The 18,363-nt window shown below is 42.9% G+C and overlaps 1 protein-coding gene across 1 annotated transcript; it reads right to left on the bottom strand.

The window, feature by feature from the left end:
* Positions 1-12,909: 12,909 nt before the first annotated feature.
* LOC145803572 (uncharacterized) lies at positions 12,910-16,044 on the bottom strand. The gene is made up of 3 exons (XM_082896877.1): positions 15,830-16,044; positions 15,299-15,496; positions 12,910-13,435 (listed from the first exon to the last, which is right to left on the bottom strand). The coding sequence occupies exons 1-3, from the start codon at positions 16,042-16,044 to the stop codon at positions 12,910-12,912; spliced, it is 939 nt and encodes a 312-aa protein (XP_082753003.1).
* Positions 16,045-18,363: the final 2,319 nt, after the last annotated feature.

The following is an 18,363-nucleotide window of genomic DNA, read 5'->3' as shown; positions in this document are numbered from 1 at the left end:
AACACCTAGTGAAACACCTTTGCTTTGGAGTTGAGGCACCTTGAAGCTAGTTTTGGTGTTTTTGGATTGCTTTTGGTCCAAAAAGTTGCTGGAGTTGCTGCTTTGAAGTTGTTCTTCAAGGGTAAGAAACTAGCCCCTCAAAGCTTTGTTTTTGATTAAGTCTTTGATCCTATTTGCATAATGTTTTAGGCTTAAATTTGAACTGCAGAAAGTTCTAATTTTAAGTGCTTAAAGTGTTTGTTTAAGGCCTCTTTGGTGTTGGGGGTGGCCTACCCCCTTGCATGCCTTATTTGCTAGGCTTTTGAGCCATCCTTTAGGCTTTTGTTTTACCCTTTGCTTGGCCTCTTTACCACTGAATTCTAGAGGAATTTCAGTGGTAGAAAGTGTGCTTTGAGGCCCTAAATGGGTGGGGGTTGTCCCCTTTCCTCTTCTCTTGTGTGCTTGTGTTGATGGCTCATCAAAGTAGCATGTTTGTTAAGCTTGTTTTGGCTCAATCTCAACCTATTTTTAGCCTTATTTTAGTATGGCATACATCTGTTTTGGCTTAGTTTAGGCCACCCTTGCATGCTTTATACACTTGTAATGTAATCCTTGCAAACTAGCCTTGTATGCTTAAGGTTTTAGCTCACCTTTCTAGCATGTATTGGTTCTATTTCACCATGTTTTTGGTCATTATTTAACATGCCTTAACTCTGATTTTGGTTGGTAGAGTCATCTCTTGCTTGGTTTTTATACTTGCAGTGTAATCCCCTTTGTTGGCTTAATATGCTCCATGCTTCATGTAGCAACCCTCACTTTATTCTAGTCATGCATACATGTATTTACATGATCTTGTCTTGTTAAGTTGCATTGCAAACCTTGATTTGTTTCGTATAAGTGTTGCTTGCATGTTTTGTTCCTTGCTTGGTGTGAGTTTAGCCGAGGTCATCTTAAGCTTAGGTTACACCTTTGAACTTCTTACACCTAGGACCATCTTGGAACCACTTTGGTGGACCTCCACCCTCACCCTGACATGTTGGCCGAGATGTCATTATCTAGGCCGAGATGTTATACCAAAGTGATCTTGTCCCTGGACTGGTACGACCAAGACCGAGGTGTGGCACATCTAGGCCAAGGTATGGCACAGCTAGGCCAAGTGTTGTCCTTCCTGGCCGAGATCATTGAGACCTTACTTGCCGAAGCTTTGTCCTAGCCAAGATCATTACCCGCCGGAGCGCTTTTGTTACCTTGTTTGTCATACACACTTTGTCATAGCCTTGTCTTGTCTTTCTGTCACCTTTTTAGGAGATCCAATCAGTCGTTGCCATGTGTCCCAGCAGAGGGTTAAGTCAGCCGACAGAGTTAGAAACATATCATTTTGTGTCATATCCTTTGCATGGTAGAGAGAGAAGCTTTAGGAAGAGGGGAGGAAGTTGAAGTGAGAGAGCTAGATCCCAAGCTTGATCTTTAGAGTTTGAGCTGTTTAATCCGTGTTTTGAGGTTAGAATCTTGATTTACTCTTGTTATTCTTTATGTTGATCCGATTGCATTGCATGATCTAGCATGATTCATGAACCATGCATTGATTTAAAGTTTACCTTAGAAAGAGAAAATGATGTTCTTATGTTCTTGAGATAAAACCATGTTTTGATCAGAAAGTTTGTAACAAGTTCCATGTTTTTGTGTTGTTTCCATGAAATCCTCAAGTATGGGTACCCAGGTCCATGTTTTCAAACTCATCCCATGAAAACTCAAATTTCGAATGAAGAAGTTATGATTTTAGCTTTTCATGTTCTTGTTCTTCATGTCCTTCTAGAAGAAAACCCAGATTTTTCCAGACTTCATTTCTTTGAATGTGGTCGGCGGGAACACACCTCGGCCAAGGGGTGTGGGACCTCGACCTAGACCTGGTTAGTACCCAGCATGTTTTCCCGAGATGAAAGGCAGTGTTGTAACTCCCAGCACGTTTTGCTTTGTTTTGACTTGATTTTTGAAAGAAATGCCGAGATCCTTTCCTGTCATGTAAAGCTTGTTTTAAGCATGCATTTCATATCCATCCTTGAGCATCTCACCTTGTCTAATTGAAACGCATTCAATGGGATTTATTATGTGCTTGTAGGCATCGGATCCTTGCTTGTAATTCCTACACCCGAAGAACTATGTGAGCGGTATTTTTGATAAAGTTATGTTATAAAGTCTTGATAAAGATTTGCTTTGCTTTGCTTTGGAAAAAGTATTTGTTAAGCATGAATGAATACCCCTATTTTGTGTATCAAGTATTAGCCTTGTTTTGGATGACATTCTTGACAAGTCCATACATGCTAGGGGACTCTAAGCCTTTGTAGCACAAGTCCGTACATGCTAGGGGACTCTAAGCCTTTGTAGCACAAGTCCTTACGTGCTAGAAGACTCTAAGCTTTTGTAGCACCTTTGTTTAATGTCATCCCTTGTATTATATTGATGCTAGTAAGCATCCCTTGAAGATTTGAAAGACTTGATTGATAGACTTGGTTCATCTCTTGATTTTGTAAAAGTTATGCTATGTTTTGTTAGAAAAGAGATTTGAATATCATTCATGCAAAACCTTTATTACTGGTATCATTCACTGAGTATCCAAGCTCACCTTCTCTATATATATGTAGGTGACGAGCAGGAAGGCGATGACACCTAGATGATTGTTTGCAAGATGTTTTGGATCCATGTTTTGTAGCATCTTGAAGATTATGCTTCTTGGCTTGTAGTTACTTCTTTTGTTTATGTCGGCTTGAGAAGCCTTTTGATCAAGATGTATTTTGTACTTTATTTTATTGTATCCAAGTTGTAAAGCCATGTTAAAATGTATGTCATTTCATTTGATCTATGCACTGCTCTTATGGACTACTTAGATTTAAATTTATTGCTTCCGCACATGTAAGCCCCATATGTATACTCTAATTGTGTGTGAATCTTTGTAAGTTGGCCTTTGGTAATCTCGGATTACTGGCCATCACGGCACCATTCTACTAGGGACGGGATGGGGTCGTGACACTTCATGCCTCTAATCCTAGCTTGTGTTAGCTCTATCTCAGCATGTATTTGCTATTGTTTTTCCATGCTTAAGCTCTGTTTTAAGTGGTCTTGATCATTTGGACCTCGCTTTGTATAGCCATAGTTCATTCTTGCTCACTAGCTTTGTGTTTTCAAGTCACTAGCATGCATTGCTTGGGCTATTTGCATGATTTAGCATCACTTGATACATGATTTTAGAGTATGTTTCATTGCCATACACTCACATGTGTCACTCTTTCAATGCTTTTGGAAAGTTGAGCTTTATGCCTTAAATATGAGCCAATGTGTATGCCATCTTGCCTAAGCTTTTGGGCTACCATTTCAGTGTGTTTTTGGTGTTATTTTACCATGATACAACTCTATTTTTGGTTGGTTAGAGCATTCCTCATTTGCTTTTTACACTTGTAGTGTAATCATGCTCATTGGTCTAGTGTACTTGGTGTTTTTGGCCCTTCATGCCAGCTTGTTTTGGCTATACTCCATACATGTTTTAGCATTGTTTTGACGTGCTTTAGGACTGGTTTAGGTGTCCTTGGCCTTTTGGGGCTTGCTTTGTATAACTATAGTACAAGTGCCTATGCTAGTTTTAAGCTTTGAGCCTCCTAGCATGCTTCATTTGTGACATGTGCATGATTTGTTATCATTTAACATGTTATTTTAGAGCATATAGCATCACCATGTTCTCATTTCTTTCACTCTTTGAATGCTTTTAAGGGTCATGCCTTTGTGCCTTGCTTATGGCCTAACTTGTATGCATGCATGCCTAGGCTTTTGAGCTCCCATCTCAGCATGTTTTGGTCCTTGTTTTGACCTATTTGAGCTCTGTCTATGGTTGGTTCTATCATTTGTGCCATGTATTGTATGCCTCTTGTGTAGTCCCCTTTAGTAGCCTTGTGCCTTAGGCCCTCTAGGATGCTATGCTTGTGTTGTTTGAATGATTTGGCATCATTTCACACTTGATTTCAGAGCATATAGTGTTGTCACACTTTCATGTCTGTCACTTCTTAATCATATTTGAGAGTTGTGGTCTTATGCTTAGTTGATGGGCCAATGCATGAGCATGTATTATCTTGCATTTCATGCCATCATTTTAGAGTATTTTGGCCACTGTTTTGGCATGATTTAGGTCTGTCCATATTCGGTTTAAGTCCATTGAGCATTGTATTGCATGCCTCTTGTATGGTGCTCTTTACGTGCTTTGATGCTTTAGTCTCCAAATATGCCATGCATGCATTGTTTGCATGATAGAATCTTGTGCATGCCATTCTAGCATTGGTAGAATAGCATGTTGTTTGCATGTTGTTACATTGCATTTTGTTTGCATGTTGGTGCCTTGCATTGTGTTTGCATGTTGTTTACATGTTGTTGCATTGCATGTTGTTTGCATGTTTTTGCCTTGCATTGTGTTTGCATGCCATTAGCATTGATAAGTTGATCATGTTACATTTTGGATCGGGCGTTGATCCAAACACAAGAAACGAGGGGCGTTTCATACTTGAAGTGATGAAATGTGCCTCATTTCTCGGTCGCCGACCCTCTTGATCAAGCATGATAGAGGCGGAGGCTCTTATGGTTATTTGTGCATTCATTGACATTGAATTGTGCAAACTTGGCTTCTCAGCCATCGTGCATTGCGATGCTCGGTTGGTGGCCCGAGAGTCGAGTACCGCACTCCCTTGAGCTTGAGAAATGATAGGGAGGGTGGTTGTGCATACATACCTTGCAAATACACTGCCGTGCCCTTTCTTGCTCTCTGTTGTAGCAAAACTGGAGTTGGGCAGAATTTCTGGTAGGCAGACCAGAAAAAGTAGCTGGCCAACCACTTTTTCTGGTCTACAGCATGTTTAAGTGGTCTACAGGTGGTCTACACCACCATTTTCTGGTCGGCAGCCCTCTTGGAGGTTCCCATGTTGGAGTAAAAGCTATTTGGAGGTTTGTGCAGTGTTCTCAAATCAAATGCAAACAGAGACAAGTTGGGGCATAACGATGGATTTCTGAGCGAGGCGATCAAGCGTGCATGCACCTTCCACATTCTTGAATAGAGCTGAGGCAACCTCATTTACAACTTTGCTTTTTGTTTAGCTTGAATTTGTAACTTAATTAATTTGTTAATTAATTAAAGTATTGTAATAATTAGTTATAGCTAGTTATTCAATTCAATTTGTGTAATAATTAGTCTAATTAGATTATTAGATTAGTTAAGTAGCTTAGCTTAGCATAGCTAGCTTAGTTTATTTATTCGGACCCTCCATCGAGAGGGCAAATTTTGTAATAAGCGTGCGTGTGTGTGATGCATGTCTTCTAACTCCCATTTCTTTCTCCCCTTTACTTATCAGCTTTTGATGGTTAGATTAGGGCATATTTCGATTAGCATACCTTATACTTTGCATGCGTGCATCATTCATCTGTTTTGCATGCACCGGGCTCGGCGCATCATTCAAACTGCATTGTATTTCAATTCCTATTTGAATACATGTTATCTAGTTGCATTCACATGACATCTTAGAATAGCCGAGCCTATCTTAGTTTCATTTTGCATGTGTTGCATTAGGCATTATTGACATAGCTAGGATCATGCATTGATTACTAACTAGCTTCTTTTTTTGCTCGGAGTACACTGTGAGTGTTTATGCTTTAGCATCCTTACATGTGTGTAAGTGTTGCCATGTTAGCATGCTTGCCATGAGACTATGTGCTTAAATGCTATAACTGTTTGAATGCCTGTTGATGAAGGCTTCATTGCTTGAATAGGAACAATTCATCGAAATGTGAGTTTTAAGCCCACTTGAAGTGGCAAATCATCATGTTTTAAGCCCACTTAAGGGTGACAAATCCGCGTCTTAGCCTACTTGCGAGTAGCACTTCCAAATCATTTTCGAAAAACAAACATGAGATGTTTTGTTCCAACTTGAGTGATTTAGTCTATACTTGTATGTTGTGCGCATCACATAGTAAGCTAGCTAATAAATCAGAATAAGAACACAAGTGTTTTCAAAAACAACATATCATGTTAGTAGAGACCGATCTTTGATCGGGCGAGCGGGGGTGCTCATTTCAGGACCTTCCCCTCTCGTGCCCAAGTTCTTGAGTCGAGGCAACTTTGGTGATGACAGACACGTGGCCTTAGGCACGAGTCAGGGTTTCCTAAATTTTCCAAAACAAAATATTTAGGTGGCGACTCTGAAATCTGGCAAAACAGTCCATGTTTGGCGCTTTTTGATTAAAATCAATTTTCCAAAACAATTTACTAGATTTGGACTCTTTGGTGATTTATCAGTCTCACATTGCACTTTGTGAGATTAGATTCAGAACCGTGACATGAGTCTGAATTGTAGTAGCTAGAACTATAATTCGCGCCCTCGCGTGTGGAGCGGAGTTTCGGGCGGTCTACAACGGCTGAGTTGTCAATGGCTAGAAGACTTGCTACAGAGGTGTGAGGAAGAGGCCATGGGGAAGGTATGCCATCAAGATCCTAGATCTTGGCAAGAAAAGCCACGTTTAGCTTGACACCTTTGACACTGTTGAGGAGACAGCACATGTGTACGACACAGTGGCAAGGGAGTTCCACGGCAACAAGGCTAAAACTAACTTCCCTATCCCATTCGAACTCATTCTCACCGCCGTCGTCACCGCCAACAACAACCAGATCACCATCGTCAATACCCTCTCTCCAGATTTGAAAAAAGGGACACCACTACTACTCTTCTGTCGATCTGTGTTGATCTCGCCGCCAATTGCATCTCTGATCTACCTCTCTCTCTTCTTTCTTCTCTATCCTCTCTCCTCTTCTCTGATCTGAATCACCACCTCTGAGATTTCTTCAACTCTCTCTCTCTATCGATTCTGGTTTTTTTATTATTATCATTTTTATTTTTATTTTTTATTTTTTATTTTTATTTTTTAAATGTAAGTTTAGATATGATATTATCGTTGTTGTTGAACTTGATGATAATTGTACGGGGAGTAAATAATCCTCACCTCTGTACTTCTTGCCTCTGTGTCCTATTCACTTTAACAACAGAGGTGAGCTAACCGGCTGGTGTCTTGCTGAAAAACCCCTCTGACGGTCTAGTTAGCACCGTCAGAGAATGGAAGAATGAGAGTAGTTTTCGTGTATCTCAGATTGCATACCATCCACACTAAAGTCCAAGGCTTTGATACAGGCAACTCGTCTCATTCCTCCATGTAGTGCGCATTATCCCCATTGTCTTGGGGCAAGAACATTCTATTCCATTATTCTCGTACATGTATGTACTTATCAGGGACAACACTAACTTGGACATGTCGCTATTTGTCCCTCACAAACTGTTAGGGCATGAAAAACACTCAACTAAGACACTTTTGGCCAAGCTATAGCTTGTTTAGGATTGTGATCACTACCCATGAGACCTGCGCTGTGCTGTCATCTAGAGCTTAACCGAGCTATCAGCTTGGCTGGAAACATACAAGCATTGTCCTTGCCCTGAACAGCGGCCTAACTCCGCTTGGCTCACCACAGCTTGGTGAGCTCTGCCCGATCCACTAGAAGACTACCTCGGCCAAGATGGAGGAGCTCGGTTAGCTCTGTTTGGTGGATTCAAAGTTCTTCAGTTTGGCCTAGCTAACCGCAAAGCAATGGGCCGAGCTCGATCCATTATATCAACAGCTCGGCCCTTTTTGCACAGTCAAAACTCCCCTCTCAATTGCACCTTAATCCGTTCTACTCCAACATGAACTGGATTATCACAACTAGTCGAGCTAGATACTCTACCCGGTTGGAGGAACTACATAGTTCGAATCTGACGCCTCAAGGAGCACAGTGCGAATCTCACACCTCAAGGAGCATGGTCCACCCCACTGCACCGACGCAACATCTTCTCAGGGAAAAATGTGTTGTCTTACCATAATGTTGGGCGTGATTCCCCAAGAAACTTTTCAAATTTTGGCTCCCCTTCAAGCGTAAGACATATATACTGTCATTGTCTCCCCACTTCTCTTCATTGTTCATTACCATTTCAGATAGGATATCCAGCGAACCAGAGCAAACAACCTTGGTTTCTTGCGTCTAATGCCCAATTCAAAGCATTTCCATTGGAGGTCCTATTTGATTTCCATCATCGGAGCATTTCCCACCGATCGTAGCATTTCCCACCGATTGGAGTATTAACCCCACAAGCTCTCCATTCCTATAAGTGTTCTTCGTTGCCCTCCATGAAATTCTTTTTGTTCTTGAGCTTTTACTATATTGTTCGCATGTAAAAGATAATAATAGAACCTAAAAAATACTAAAAACTGGAATAAACAAGAGTTTTTGGTCATCCCTAGTGTTGAATTACCCCTGCCATGATTTTTCATTGCACAATTCATCCTCTAGGATGAACAAAGAAAGAACTGGGCCAAATCAGGCAAAAAATAATCTTTTGATCCAAAATTGTAGCCCAACCGAGCAAACTTCATGTCTGCAAAGTTTGAAGAAACCGAGCTATGAACAAAATACCTTAAGAGGCTATGCGACCAAGCAAAATCCATTTCGCTCTCGCGGTCGAGCTAGAACCAGACACGTTTGGGAGACCTAGCTAAACCCTTTCTTAATACAAAACCAAGCTACAATTCAGCTTATTTGTCGACCAAGCTAAAACCCAGCTCATTTTTGCGGTTGAGCTAATATCCAGCTTATCCACAAGACAAAGCTAGAACCGGGCTCATACGAGCGGTCGTGCTATCATTTGCACTTAATTGTGATTTTTCATTATGTAGAATCGTAAGAGACCAAGCACACCAACACAAGCGTTATCAAAGACCGAGCAGTCGCTACATAATTTGACCAATACGTTTTGCCGAGCAGATCATACTTGGCTAGATGGGGGATATCACTTCCTGGTAAACATGCCAGGCGCATTAGCCGAGTTTTGTGAGGAGTACGACATCCTAGCCAACGTACACTCCAAGCTCGGCAAGGAAGGGATCGTTCCTTGGGACGAATAGAACGCTTGTCCCTTTACTGTGCTATCAATCATCGAAAGGGGGCTTTGCTCTCGATACAGTCTTTGATGTGCGAGTTCTTAAGGCACACTGGGTTGTGCTCCACACAAGTGTCCACCAACACCTTCCGTATAATAAATGAAGTTACCGAGCTAAATCACTAGCTCAACTTGAACTTAGGTCTGGCTGAGATACTGCGTTAGTACATGCTCGATCACATAAGCGATGGATTCAATTGGTACTTAAATATAAGACCGGGCAGAGAACATCTAGTGACCGGCATGCCAGACAAAAAAATTCATGACAAAGACTTTTTCTGGGTAATCGGCAACTACGAAACTGCCAACGTGCCCAGTTGGTATATTAGCAAAGACAAGGGCTCAACATATAAACCAAACTCCAAAATGGGTCAATTTAATTTAGTCATGTTCTACTGAGATAACAAGTTTTTTTTTACAAGTATAGTCGAGCTGCAAGCACTATACCCTCATCCCAATGAAAATGTTGTAAGAACTATGTTGCGATACAAAAAGCGTAGCTGCCACGATCTGCTTGGTTACGCGTTGAGCTACCGGTATTCAGCAAAGGGGAAGAGCAATGTGATAGATTTCCTGATAGAGCCGTCTCCTCCTCCAGATCCCTCACTCCCTGACGTTCCTCTAATCTGGTTAACAGAAAAAGAAGAAATGGCAAAGAGAAAATGGATCAAGAACCTCATCATCATTACCTCCTTTGAGCTACCGAGCAAGATTTTACAACTCGTGCCACCTGTCAGACAGAGTTCAGCAATTGTGCTGGCCTTAGCCTCCATCGCCGTTCCATCCAGTTGCATCAAATCTCGCCAAGCTGGCAAAATGGCTCACTTAGTTGATCCTTCGGCCAAGCTCGTGGCCGAGCTAAGCAGTGAGCATGTTGTAGAGGTTAAGGCAGCTCTTACTTGGCAGCCGATGTTAAAGCACTGGGGCAAGGACATCCCGACCAACGCTTCCATCAAAGGGAACAAGGAACATCTCATTGCCTTTGATTTGTGCAAGTCTTTGCTACTCCTGGACGACATGCTTAGGAGCGACCACGTTCCAGACACTCGGATGGTCAAGTCTGTGGTGAAGTCCATGGCCAGGGTAAGTGTTCTTACATAATTTTTTTAACTGTTTGCTTAGTGTTTGCCTTCTAATCATTTTCATCTTGCAGGCAAGGAAAAAGACCCACCAAGTGATGGACTGGGTAGTCAATCTGCAGCAGAAGGTGGTTGATACCACCGTGTAAAAGAAGTATTTTAAGACCAAGTTGGAGTGGGCCAAAGCTTCACTTAAGATGGCTAATGCAGACAATGCCAAACTTCTCAGCCAACTTAGCAACGCCGAGCAGAAGCAAGAAATTGCTTGTGCCGAGCTCGAAGAGATGAAGAAATAGATTGTTAAAGCCAAGAAGGCAGCCGAAGACCCTTCACGGAGGCCGATGAGAGCTACACAAAGCATGTCGAGACCACCAAGGTCATCTTCTTCCAATCTGGCTGGAAAACGTCTTGAGAAAAGCTCGGCCACGGTTCTTCAACCGAGGTGTTCACCTCTCATCCCGTTACTTCCTGCCGCACTACATGGTCCCTTATGCTGAGAATGTCTTCAATACCCTATAAGAGGAGGAAACCGAGGAAGAGGTGGAAGCTACACTAGCCGAGCTTAGTGGGGACAAAAAGGTCGCTGTAACTGAGCAAAAAAGAACTACTGCTGGCGATGATTTTGCTGATGACATGTCTCTTTCTTGTTGGAGTTGTTTATTTTCTTATTTTTCCTTTTCTTCACATCTTGGACATTGCAACCAGGTTATCTACCACACCTTTTGTACAACTTTAACTATCAATGAGAAAAAACACCTTGGGCTAGCAACCCAATTTGTCAAGAAATTTTAGCTCGATGATAAGTCTAGAGTTGAACAAAACATTAACTCGACGTGCCGAGCAAAATCAACGCGACAATAAGCTTAGGAGCTGAACAAATCATCAACCTAACCTGTCAAGCAAAATCAGCTCAACAATAAGCTTAAGAGTTAAGCAAATCATCAACCTAACCTGCTACGCAAAATTAGCTCGGTAATAAGTTTAAGGGCTAAACAAATCATCCACCCAATCTGCTGAGCAAAATTAGCTCGGTAATAAGCTTCAGGGTTGAACAAATCATCAACCTAACCAGCCAAGCAAAATTAGCTCAGTAATAAGCTTAGGAGTTGAGCAAATCATCAACCCAACTTGCCAAGAAAAATCAGCTTGGCAACAAACTTTGGGGCTAAACAAATCATCCACCTAATTTGCTAAGCAAAATCAGCAATAAGCTTAGTGGTTGAACAAATCATCAACCTAACCTGCTAAGCAATATCAACTCGGTAATAAGTTTTGGGGTTGAACAAATCATTAACCCAATCTGTTGAGCAAAATCAGCTCGGCAATAAGCTTAGGGGTTGAACAAATCATCAACCCAACATGCCAAGCAAAATCAGCTCGACAATAAGCTTAGGGGTTGAACAAATCATAAACCCAACCTACCAAGCAAAATCAGCTCAGCAATTAGCTTAGGGGTTGAACAAATCATCAACTCAAGTGGCTAAGCAAAATCAGCTCGGTGGCTTGTTGCCCCTTGTCGGCGGTAATACAACAGAAAAAAGCAACAATTTTTCTAGTGAGCTGAACCATTGTTTCCATTACAATAATAGATTCTCAGCGAAGCTTGGGGAAATTACATTGTGAAGTGGAGGGGGTAACATTGCGAGCAAAACTAAAAGTAAAACAATTTTAGATTTGCTGTGTTCCACGACCTGGGTATGGCTTGGCCATCCAGATCTTCTAGGTAGTATACCCCTTTGCCTGCCAGACCGGTTATCTTATAATGTCCTTTCCAATTTACTCCCAATTTTTCTTCGCCCGGTATGAGGGTGTTGCCCAATACTTTTCGTAATATCCAATCCGTAATCTTGAACTGTCTAGGATGCACTGTCTTGTTGTACTTCCTGGACAGCTCTTGTTGATATGCCACGACGTGCATTAATACTTTTTTCCCTCCGTTCTTCAGTGAGGTCCAATTCTATGGCGATGGCTCTGGCGTTCAAATTTGGGTCAAATTTTTCACTCTGGCTAGTAGGCATGTTGATCTCAAGCAGGATGACTGCCTCTATGCTGTAAGCTAAGGCAAAAGGCGTCTCCCTTATTGATCGCCTAAGCATTGTTCAGTAGGCCCAGAGGACGCTAGGAAGTTCCTTGGCCCACTTTCTTTAGCCTTTTCTTTAATCTGTCCAAGATGGTCTTGTTTGACGCTTCAGCTTGGTCATTCGATTGAGGATAGGCCGATGTTGAATTGTAGAATTCTATCTTTAACTCCTCGCAAAATCCTCTAAAGAGTTTCCATCAAATTCGGTGCCATTGTCAGAAATCATGGCCTTGGGGACTCCAAATCACATTATCACGTTCTGCTAGACAAATTTCTTCACATCTTTCTCCTTAATAGTGGCCAAAGGCTCAGCTTCCACCCATTTGGTGAAGTAATCTGTCGCCGCGATGAAGAACTTGCGGTTGCCTGGCACAGTCAGCAATAGTTCCACTATGTCTAGCCCTCATATTGCGAATGACCAAGGGCTTCTGAGAGGAAGAAGTTTTCTTGTTGGTTGATGAATCTAGTGTGCAAACTTTTGGCACTTTTCACATTTTCTCATGTGTTTTTGTGCGTCAACGTGCATGCACGGCCACCAATATCCTTGTGAAATAGCGCGGTAAGCTAGAGATCTTCTGCCGATATGGCTTCTACACATGCCTTCATGGATTTCACAAAGAAATGCTTCGACTTTGCCTAGATAGACACATTTCAAGTATGGCCCTGTGAAGGACTTCTTGTACAAATGGCCAGATGGGGAAAGCTAGAATCGCTTAGACTTTGCCTATATCTTGTTTGCTTCTTTCTTGCCAGTCGACAGAACTTTTTCTTTTAGAAAGATTATAATGGGGTCCATCCAAGAGGGACCTAGCTCAGCATAGAGGACCTTTGCTGCTTCTGGTTCTTTAATGCTGGGCGTTAGTAGGAATTCAATTAGCAGAGGGCCAGGTATTAATTTGCCCGCTGTGGAAGCCAAACTAGCTAGCTCATCTGCCCGGTTGTTCTCTTCATAGCCAATTTGCTCAACTTTAATTGCTTGGAAATTCTTGAGCTCTTCCCTTACAAGGGCCTGGTATTTGGCCATTCTACCGTCCTTGGCTTTGTACTCTCTAGATACTTGGTTAAAAACGAGCTGGGAGTCGTTGTACACCATTAGCTCGGCTGCTCTTAATCTGAGTGCACTTTTCAACCTAGCTAGCAATGCCTCGTACTCACCGTTGTTGTTAGATGCAGAGAAGCCAAGTGAGATTGAATGCTCTACGGCCAGACCATCTGGCGAGATCAAAACTACGCCTAGTCCAGCGCCATGCCTGTTTGAGGCACCATTAACAAAAAGCTTCCATATTTCTCTAACGAATAACTTCCAGCACGTTGAAGGGTCTTGAGATTGTCGAAGGAACAATCATTCTTTCTCTTTGCTCGGTGGCTCAGCTATTTCTACCTTAAGCACGCTCTTGTTGACCACAATTTGCATGACCACTTCCCCATCTGGCGATGCGTTGTTAGATCCAATAGGTTGACCTGTTATTCCTAAACCCCACCACGCATTGCTAGGTCCTGGCCGCTCTTCAATTAGTAAGTTGACAGTCTGGCGCAATTTCCACAATGCCTTCTTTGCTTTGGTTGTTTTGGCGCACAACTGCCGCAACGCCTTCCTCGCTTTGTTCGGTCTGGCGCACAACTTCTGCAATGCCTTCCTCACTTTGTTTAGTTGGTAGGTTGGGATCATTTGGAGAGAGTGTGGGCCATGCAATTTTCACAGTGCCCACCTCCTCTGTCCGGTTACATCGGCAAGACCCACTATGCAAACTAGATGCGTTCGTGGTAAGAACTCGACAACGAAGTCAACCAACTTTTGGGCTTTGATGGTAGTTCTTGGCTAGAACTTGATGTCGAACTACCCCAATTCGTTTGCCCATTTCAAGATGCGATCGGAGAAGTCTGTTCTCTCAAATAAGGTCCTCAATGGGAACTCGGTCAATATAATGATCGTGTGAGCATGGAAATAGTATGCCAATTTCCTGGAGGCCATCACTAGTGCCAGGGCAAGCTTTTCCAAGGGCAAGTATCTTGTTTCCATAGGGAGCAAAGTTTTTTTTACATAAAAGATCGGCAAGTGTTGCAGTCCTTCTACCTGAACGAGCATTGTGCTAACGACGTGTTGTGAAATAGCCAAATAAAGGAAAAGATCCTTCCCAGGCTCTGGAGTCACTAAGAGTGGAGAGGAGGACATGTATGCCTTCAAGTCGGCCAATGCCCGATCACATTCCTCATTCCAAAGGAATTTGGACTTCAAAGTTCGAAAGAATGGCCCGCAATTATCTGATGACTTGCTAATAAATCTATTTATCGTAGATACCATACCTATGAGATGTTGCATATCTTTTGTTGAGCTTGGCCGCTCCATCTCTTTAATTGCCTTGATCTGTGAGGGATCCTTCTTTATTCCACGGTTGCTCACCAAGAAGCCTAAGAATTTTTTTGATCTTACACCGAAAGCACACTTGGAAGCATTCAAGAGCAATTTATGATGCTTAAGTACCATGAACACTTCTAGGAAGGTCGCCTAGATGGTCAGATTGACACTTGGTTTTGACCACCATGTTGTTGATGTAGGCCTCCATTGTTCGACCAAGCAAAGGGGCAACCATTTTAGTGATCATTCGTTAAAAGGTTGCCCCTGTGTTCTTCAACCCAAACGGCATGACCAGGTAGCAGTACAGTCCTCTCAAGGTTGTGAAATAGGTAATCTCCCTATCCAGCTCATACATCGCGATTTGGTGATATCAGCAGTACGCATCGAAGAAGCTGAATCTTGTGTGACGAGTCATGAGGTCTACCAGCTGGTCTATTCTTGGCAGCGGGAAGCTATTTTTGGGACAAGCTTTGTTGACGGTCTTATAGTTGACACACACTCATCACTTATCACCTTTCTTTGGCATTACCATCACGTTGGAGACCCATTTAGGGTAGTGCACTTCTTGGATTGCCCCTACATCCAGCAAACTTTCCACCTCATTTGCGACAACTTTGGTATGGTGGAAGGCTGATCACCGAGCTCGCTGTATGACAGGGCAGGCGTTTGCAAAAACATTTAACTAATGGTAAATGAAGCTTAGATCTACACCAGACATGTCGTAAGGTGTCCAAGCGAACACTTCCAAGTAAGTAACCAGAAATCCACAATTTCTTGTCGCTCTCCACTGGACAAGGATGAACCCAATAGAAAAAACTTGCTAGGGTCATCGTTGTCAATGCGAACTTCCACCAAATCCTCTATACCTTTCTCTTTAGCCCGCTTCCCGACATCATCCAGGACTTCCTGATCTTCTTGCCCTTTTACCATTTGGACAAAGCCTTTGGCAACATAGCTACCATTTATCACCACGAAGCATTGTTTGCACATCACTTGGTCTTAGACTTCTTTGATTACTTCTGCAGTAGAGGGGAAACACATCACCTGGTGATAGGTCGACGCCACCGCTTTCATGGTGTGGAACCATCCTCACCCCAAGATCAAGTTATAGATGGAAAAAACCTTTAGCACCCAGAACTCGACTTGTTTGGTGATTGACCTTGCTTTGACTGGCAAAACAATCTTGGCCAAAGGCCATTCCAGTTGCGAATTGAAGCCGACCAAGAGAGAAGTTGCCAGCGCCAAGTCATTGTCCTCCAGTTTTAATTGTTTGAAGGCATCATAATACCTGATTTCGACCGAACTACCTTGGTCGATCAAGATCCTTCTGATGTCGAAGTCCTTGACGCGCAGAGTGACGACTAGCACATCATTGTGGGGAGTTTGAATTCTCTTGAGATCCTCGCTAGAGAAGGTCATGATGTCCTTCGCTTCTGCTCTTCTTTTTTTGCCTATAGGTTGAACGGACAACACTTCCCTCTTATGTTCCGCTTTCTTAATCATCCCTTTAAGCTCACATACCCACGCTGGCTCAACAATGTCATGATTCACATTAATAACTCCCTAAGGTGGGGCGTCCATGACATCCAAGCCATCAGGCTCTACTTGCCTTAAAGATATTGCCCTGACGCTTCCATCGATGTATCTGTTGAGATGCCCTGCAGCTACCAATTCCTCTAAATGTTGTTTCAGAGGCACACAATCCTTCATGCGATGTCCTTTCTCGTTGTGGAAGGTGCAATAGAACCTCGGATTGAATCTCCGCTAAGTATCGCTTAGTTGGGCTAGCCACCAAACGTATAGCTCGTCGTGGATTTCACTCAAGATACGATAGATGGGTATTTTGAAGACCATAGTGATGCCAGTTTGGGCTTTTAGTCGTCGCTCGCCCTCTTCCTCTTCCTCTTCGTCTTGAGGATTGTGAGCTTGGTTGTTGTAGGGCCTTTTGTCATGACGGGGATCGCGAATCCGCTCTCTCTTGTAGCTGTCTAGACAGTTTTTCTCATATCTGGCAACATGAACCTTTCCCATGATCTTTCTATCCGTTACTACTAGATTTCTCTTCACGGTAGTGAAAACCGCATCATCTTCAAACCTTATGTGCTCATTGATCCTTTGCATTAACAACTCTAACATTAGGGCTTGAATCATCATGAAGGAATCTCTCAACCTATGTCTAACTGGTAGATCCTGCCTATATTAAGTGATATCTAGATTGGTTGGGCAATCATGTATCTCATTGAATGCCTCATAGTACCCAGCGTTGTACGCTTTAAACGCTTCTCCCTATTCTATTCTTACTCCTAGAAGATGGTCGATCTCTTTTGGCGCCATTGTATTTATCTCAAATCTGGTGACAAATGCTCCGGTCAATTGTTGCTAACTATGAATGCTCCCATCTGGCAATCCTTCAAACCATTTGAGGCCTAGCTCGCCCAAGCTTGATGAGAATAACATGCATGTGAGGGCGTCGCTACGCTTGTGAACAGCCATGGCATAGCGAAAATGACTTGTGTATAATGAAAATGACTGGTGGAAGCCTGCGAGGAGTGGCACATTCACAATTTTTGGAGAGAAAGGGGTGGCATTCAACCTCGCCAAATCTGAATCTGCAAGTGTGCACACGGCAGTGCATGGTGGCAACATAATAGCTGTTATGCTCTGATAGGTACTTGGTGATAGTCTCTGCAGCGCCGACACCCTTTAGGTCTCCCTCTTCTTTGCTCTTCATTCTAGGACATCTCTTAGGTCTTCTGAACAAGCAGAGTAGGAGTACCTAGATGTCGTATTTGGCTGCGATGGGCGATAGCTACTGTCCTCAGTATAGGACCTCTCCATGGGTGAAGTGGAGTTACCTTTTCTGAATCATCTAGTTACGAAGAACACAAGTGCTTCTCTACTCCTCCAATCATCTAAATGAGGGAAATGGGCGCGCTTACTGTGGTTTCCTACTCTAGCTACGCTTTGTCTCTTTAACTGTCGCTTCATGGTCTCCATCTCTGCTACCATCTTTTAGATAATGGCATCCTGGCTCTTCAATCTATTTTTCAAGTGCTGAGTGTGCGACTCCTTATGCCGTCGTCGCACTTCAAGGCCCCTTGAGCATTTTGGGCTCCTTGCACTTTGCTGGTCAATCCGCCCATGAGGGTACATCTCGCGCTTCGCTGGTCAATTCGCCCACGAGGGTGCCTAGATTTACCATTGCTGGAATGGTGGGCAAGTCATCTTACCTCCTAACATATTTTGGTGTTGGACCATCAACGACCGACATCGGAAGGTCATCGTTGTTCGCCATTCGAGTCGACCAGAGAATCGTGGAGAGCAAGGTTTTGTCAGTCAAGATTTTCCACAAACAACGCCAATTGTACGAGGAGTAAATAATCTTCACTTCTGTACTCCTTGCCTCCGCAATCTGTTCACTTTAACGGCATCGTTTCTTCTGTAAACACAACAAAGGTGAGCTAACACTGTCTCACCGAAAAACCCCTTTAACGATCTAGTTAGCATCCTTAGAGAATATGGAAGAATGAGAGTTATTTTTGGGTATCTCAGATTACATGCATTCCACGCTGAAGTCCAGGGCTTTTATATAAACAACTCGTCTCATTCCTCCACGTGGTACACATTATCCCCATTGTCTTGGGGCAAGAACATTATGTTTTATTATTCCCTTGTACGCATGTACTAGTCAGGGACAACACTAACTTAGACAGGTCACTATTTGTTCCCCAGAAACCATTGGGGCATGAGAAGCACTCAACCAAAACACTTTTGGCTGAGCTAGCAAAAGCTTGATTAGAACCATGATCACTACCCATGAGA

This window comes from Camellia sinensis, chromosome 12 (genome assembly GCF_055761805.1).
Source record: "Camellia sinensis isolate YWXY chromosome 12, ASM5576180v1, whole genome shotgun sequence".
Lineage (NCBI taxonomy): Eukaryota > Viridiplantae > Streptophyta > Magnoliopsida > Ericales > Theaceae > Camellia > Camellia sinensis.
Note: the sequence above shows the minus strand (reverse complement) of the source record. Positions and strands in the feature narration are given on the sequence as shown.

What these genes read in the sequence shown, in the direction of transcription:
- LOC145803572 (XM_082896877.1), bottom strand. Translation starts at nt 16,044, where the DNA reads ATGATTAAGAAAGCGGAACATAAGAGGGAAGTGTTGTCCGTTCAACCT. An exon ending in GGTAGTTCGGTCGAAATCAG is followed by an intron (nt 15,497 to 15,829) that starts GTATTATGATGC and finishes GATAAATGGTAG; the next exon opens with CTATGTTGCCAAAGGCTTTG. An exon ending in CAAGAAATTGTGGATTTCTG is followed by an intron (nt 13,436 to 15,298) that starts GTTACTTACTTG and finishes TGCCTCAAACAG; the next exon opens with GCATGGCGCTGGACTAGGCG.